Source organism: Myotis brandtii, unplaced genomic scaffold (assembly GCF_000412655.1).
Source record: "Myotis brandtii unplaced genomic scaffold, ASM41265v1 scaffold51, whole genome shotgun sequence".
Taxonomy (NCBI): Eukaryota; Metazoa; Chordata; class Mammalia; order Chiroptera; family Vespertilionidae; genus Myotis; species Myotis brandtii.
The window spans coordinates 3,052,167-3,058,166 of record NW_005369442.1 but is presented as its reverse complement, the minus strand read 5'-3'; the positions used below and the strand labels follow the sequence as shown (position 1 = coordinate 3,058,166).

The 6,000-nt window shown below is 44.4% G+C and overlaps 1 protein-coding gene across 1 annotated transcript in view; it reads right to left on the bottom strand.

Moving 5' to 3' along the window:
- Positions 1 to 938: 938 nt before the first annotated feature.
- THEGL (theg spermatid protein-like) overlaps positions 939 to 6,000 on the bottom strand; it is a 51,950-nt gene continuing 46,888 nt past the window's right edge. Inside the window, exons 7-9 of the mRNA XM_005877188.1 lie at positions 5,315 to 5,446; positions 2,616 to 2,791; positions 939 to 1,053 (exon numbers count right to left, since the gene is read on the bottom strand). Of these exons, the coding sequence (XP_005877250.1) occupies positions 939 to 1,053; positions 2,616 to 2,791; positions 5,315 to 5,446 (423 nt within the window). The remainder of the gene's footprint in view (positions 1,054 to 2,615; positions 2,792 to 5,314; positions 5,447 to 6,000) is intronic.

The window sequence follows — 6,000 nt, the reverse complement described above, 5'->3', positions numbered from 1 at the left end:
AATCAGGCAGGCAGGCGAGCCATTGGGAGCCAGCAGTCCTGGATTGTGAGACAGATGTCCCAGATTGGAGAGGGTGCAGGCTGGGCTGAGGGATACACACATCCCCTGTGCATGAATTTCATGTACCGGGCCTCTAGTTTATGATAAATGATAAATGACACTAAGCATGAGCAAAGGAATGGTAATTGGTGGAGGTGTGATCATTTAGCAAGGGAGGGGAAGGGCCAGCCCTCGGGCCATGAAAGGCCAAGAATTCATTTGGTGTGACCCTGCCAAGACATTAGGGGTGAGTTAATGAAATGTTTGAATATAGCAGGCTAATTTTTAAGTTGATAAGTTTGTATGGCCCACAAATGATATTATAAATATCCAAAGGACCCTCAGCAGAAAAAAAGGTTTCCCATCCCTGATTTAAGGTAACCTGTTCCCTAAATTTCACCTACAGATTATACAAAGCATTGAGACATCTTCAAACGAGTTCCACTATTTCAGTGTTATTTCTCGGAAATGAGGGGAGGTTGGACAAGTAACACAAAGACTGTCTTTAATTCTTAGGACTCATGAGAGAAGGGACCCAGGCGAGATCAGCTACTGGGGAATGTGGATTTCACTGGGACGAGGAAGCAAAACCGGCCAATAGAAGGCAGAGTGTTTCTTCAGTTCAGCCACCACAACCAGACAGCCAAGATGCTTGTGAGAAGGTAGTAAGGATAAGGCAGGCTATCTCTTTTATTGCTAGAGTCCCCAAACCTGTGTGACACGTGATTCCAGCCCCCAGCAGCAATTGCTGTTGAAGGTCCACGCGGTGTTCCCTGGAGATCTCATATGTTTTTGAGGTTGTGGGGTGAATACAGATGGACAGTATCAGAGTAGGGAATTAAGTCATCTAATGTCTTCTAGATACACAACTAGAGAGTAAGAGATATAGGTTTCCATGTTTAACGTGTAAGAGGTTCTGCCAACTCCAGGACCCTCGGAGAACATTGCGCTTTCAGAGCAGCTGGCTTGACTTTGAAGACCTCTGGATCATAGTACACAATGTGCATAGGAGTCCTGGAATGGGGGGAAAAGAACCCAACCTGAGGCAAGATGAACAGAAAGTGGAGCTAACATTTCTCAAGCATCCCCTCTGTGCTAGGCACGGTGATACGATCCTGTTTTAATTTTCATAAGCCTCCCATGAAACAGGCATCATGACCCCCACTACACAGATAAGGAAATGAAGGCTTGGGAAAGTTGTGAGAATGACCTGTGGTCAAATCCAGATTAGTGTACCAGTCAGATTCCAAAGCCTTTGCTCTTTCCACAAAAAGTAAATTCTGGAAATTTCTTAATAATTTGGCAATGTTAAAACAAGCCAGACAGTCCTCTGGTGGACTTAAATCAAAATTTTTGAAGTTTCCACCCTTTGCACCTTCCCACTGAGTATTAACTTTAGAGAAAGGACCTAGAGCACTTGGTCTAACTCTTCCCTTCCCTTTGTCAAGGGGCAGGGAATAAGCTTCATTTCATTTGGTGCTGAACTTTATTTTTTAAGGCAAAACACCTTATAAAAATTTTTAAATATTATGTTATATAAGAACTAACATATTTCCTGTTCCCTGGGCTCAGGAGTTCTACAACTTTCTTCAGTGCCTCCAGATTTTCCTGATGATGCTTAAAAAGGAGATCAAGTATTATCATGTGAATGCAACAAAATGAATTGAGGTTCAGGCGAGTTAGAGGTCTTCTAAAAAATAAACAGGCTCTCTGCCACTTGCCGCTGCGTCGGTCCCAAGCCCAGCTCCTTCTGTGCCCAGGACAGCAGGAAGCCTGAGTGGAAGGTGACCTCTAACCAGACACACCCGCTGCAGATCACCCTCAAGAAGACAGCGGACCTCGAGGGACCTCTTGTAATCCTCCTAATGCTGCTGACTTTCGGCCCTTGCATCATTAACAGACTAGTCCAATTTGTCAAGACAGGCCTCTAGCAACAGTGAAATAGAAATGCAGTCCGTCTCATGATTGAGCCGGAAGTTCCAAGACAAAGGGGGGAATGAAAGGGCGAGGGCTACGCCCTCCATCTTGCCCCAAATCCTCCATTTTGGGGCAGCAGCCATGTGCTCAGCAAGAAGCTTCTCCCCGGAAGCCCAAGCCTCTGCTAGCCACACCTAGGATTTCTTTAAACTAACTAATGATAATCAAGGGAAGTGCACACCATAGATATGACCACATCCTGTGTAACGAGACACCTACTTGTGCCTGGCCAATCGGCAGGGCCCACAGTCTTCTCTCCTCCCCTTACTATAAAACCCCTCTCCCCACAGGGCTGGCTCTCTCTGCCACTTGCCGCTGCGTCAGTAAGGAGGGTAGGGGAGCCAAGCCTGGGTTTGAATAAAGACTCTTATGCTTTTGCATCGGAAAAAAAATAAAAATAAAATAAACAGAGCTCAGCCAGCATAGCTCAGTGATTGAGTGTTGACCTATGAACCAGGAGATCATGGTTTGAACCAGCTGATCAATGATTCTCTCTCATCATTGGTGTTGCTCTCTCTCTCCCAGCCTCTTCCTCTCTGAAATTAAAAAAAAAAACAACTCACATTTCTGCCATTCTCTCTTCCTTTAAGTTGACATACCTTGCACTTGGATTAGCTAGTTCTTCAATTCTGGGAGATATTTTGGAATGTGTAGCAGCATAAGAGACTGGCCAGTAGGGATCACGGTGAGGTATATAATCTTGATGAAGAGTTTTGGCCTTAGCTAGAAATACTGTTCGAGGGCTAGGTGTAGTTAGCAAGGCAGCTTGGGTTATCTACAGTGGAAACAAAAAGACACAAAAATATATCCCCAAATTTACCACACATCCCTCTCTTTACAACTATATCCCTGATTCAGTCACCACCATTTCTTTCCTGGATTCCTACAATAGACTCCTAACCAGTTTCCCTGCTTTCATTCTTACCCCTGGACAATCCAGCATTCACATAGCAGTTACTGAGGAAAGAATGAACGCTTTAATGAGGGCATTCCAGGAGCCAGACAGTGTTCTAAGTCATTAACCTATGTCATTGCTACTTAATCATCATAACAACTCCATGAGGTAAGTACTTTCTGAAGCTCAAGTCAGATCATGCCACTCCCAGGGTTTAAAACCTCTGGTGCAGTGGTTCTCAACCTTCCTAATGCCGCGACCCTTTAATACAGTTCCTCATGTTGAGGTGAACCCCAAATTCATTGTTACAAATTGAACATAATTAAAGCATAGTGATTAATCACAAAAACAATAATGTAATTATATATGTGTTTTCCGATGGTCTTAGGCGACCCCTGTGAAAGGGTCATTTGACCCCCAAAGGGGTCGCGACCCACAGGTTGAGAACCGCTGCTCTAGTGGATCCCCATTCTGCTAAAAATAATACTTGGGCTCCTTCCTGTGGCCCAGAAGGCCCTACCAGATGGGCTGCAACCCCACTCCCTACCTTGATTATTATGAGGCCCCTCCCATGATCACACAACTCCCCTCTGGCCTAGCCCTTTCCACATCAGGGCCTTTGCACTTGCTAGTTCTGCTTGAATTCCCCTTTCCTCAATCTTGTTATGGCTGCTCTTCGTCACTCAAGTCTCTGACTCAACCATGTATGGTTAGGACTTCTTCCCTAGCCATACAAACAAATCAGTCTTACTAATTACCCTCTTCCACAGTACTAATTTTCCTACAGCACTTACCAACACCTGGCTTAGTTCACTTATCTCGTTGATATGTTTATTGTGTGCTTCGTCCCCTTAGAATATAAGCTGCTTGAGAGAAGTACAGCAGGTCCTCAGATAATGTTTCATTATAGCGTTGATGACAAGCCTAGGAAGTTAACTCTTGTTTATGCCAATTAGCCTAAGGTAAAATTGGTTTGGTTATATGCCATGTTGCTTGAGGTCACAGAAACTATCAAAATGGTAAGTGAGAACTTACTATACTTTTTTGTCGAAAGCTGGAATAGACTCTGGTGCCTAATTGGTGCTGAATCAATTCCCTCTGGTCTTACTTTGAAAGTCCCATTTGCCAGGTTGCCTTTTTATTATGTTGCTTTATCGGTAAAATAGGAAGGATGTCATATAATCTCTTTCTTAAGTGCTCATTGAAAAGAATTGGGATGGACAACAAACACCACGCAGTACCCCTGAAAGTGTTCTGTGTTGCAATGGGACAGATTTGTTTTGGGTTCTCCATGTATGATTGTCTGCAGTGGTATCACTTGTTAAAAAGATTTTCTTAACACTCCTTCAAACAGTTCTAGCAATTAAAGAAAGATGCCTATAAGTCTCACTTTACATCCCCCAAAACTGAGAATAAAGTGATTTGCCCGAGGGTCGGAAGGTCACGTTAGCAAACTTAAGACATTCTCCCAAGGGTTTTTAATACCCAGATTCGTTTTTATTTCCCAAATAGAATTCCATATCAAATCCTCAGATTCTGAGGAAGAGGGTGAAATTGGCCTCACATCCTTGGATAGCATAATCCTTAGATATTTACTGAAAACTCGACTGGGATTGGGCACCAAGTTGCCACTGCAGTGAATGGAGAAGGGTGTCCAGGAGGAAGAGCAAGGGAAGCTCCCGAACGTGAAGGGCGGGCTCTGTGCTGAGCGAGGGCCTTCTCTATTTTTGCAGGTCATTAACAGTCGTGCAAATGGGAACTGTTATCTTTACAGTCCCCTGGTTCCTCTTGCTACACCCAACTTCAAGGTCATCCCAGCTTTGGGACCCAGCTTTAGTACTCTTCCCTTTACTAAAATACTCTCTTTCCGGATCTTCACTTAGCTAACTCCATCTCATCATTCAGGTTTCAGCTCAAATATACCTTCCTCAGAGAGGCTTTCCCTGACTACCATCTGCGAAGTAGCTTGTCCCCATAATCACTCACTTCCTACTTTATTTTTTTCATTGCACTTTTCACTACCCAACCTTATCTTACTTGTTTACCTATTTTTTCTGTGTTTGTTTCTCTCCATCTTGTTCACTGGGAACAGTGTCTGGCACACAGTAGACATTCAAATACTTGTTGAATGAACAAGGCTCGGGGAGGTTGTCACAACATCATAGAGCTAGAGTGGCAAGGCTGTAATTTGCACCCAGCTCTCTTACTGGCTCCAAAGTTCATGCTCCTCACCCTTTACCCCCCAGGCCCTCTCCATATCTGGCAGGTAAGTCTTCCTGCCACAGACTTCTCTTTCAAGATTCCCTTTAGCAATGACTTTGGCCAATGCCCTGTAGGGGGGAAATAGCACCATAGGAACAACCAGAAAGTGAGCTGAGGGATGGCAAGGCAGTGATGGCTTACGGGACGGATGGGCACATCAGTTTTTTCTCTTGGATAGCACAGACCCTCTATCTTGATCTTTGGACAGGCAAGGTCTATAATTCTTGGAGTTGCAACAGCATGCAGGGCAGGAGCTAAAATCTTGGTTTCAATCTAGAGGAGAAAAATAAAACAGTACCTGTAAGCATAAAATAATAAACACCATCTCGATCAAGATGACAGAGTAGCGCCCTGACCGGTTTGGCTCAGTGGATAGAGCATTGGCCTGTGGACCGAAGGGTCCCAGGTTCGATTCCGGTCAAGGGCATGTACCTTGGTTGCAGGTACATTCCCAGTTGGGGACGTGCAGGAGGCAGCTGATCGATGTTTCTAACTCATCGATGTTTCTAACTCTCTATCCCTCTCCCTTCCTCTCTGTAAAAAACCAATAAAATATATTAAAAAAAAAAAGATGACAGAGTAGGTCTGACCTCTGGACCAGACTTCCCGGCAAATTCAGCAGAAAGAATAACCACAATCATAGCTGAAGGATCAATGCCCATCTTTCTCAAACTAGTTGTACAGATTCCAACTCAAATTTTCAGGAACTTAAAGATGTGGAGGAAATGGCCGTGGTGCATGTTGTCTAAGAAATACATAGTAGCCCTAACCGGTTTGGCTCAGTGGATAGAGTGTCGGCCTGCGGACTGAAGGGTCCCAGGTTCGAT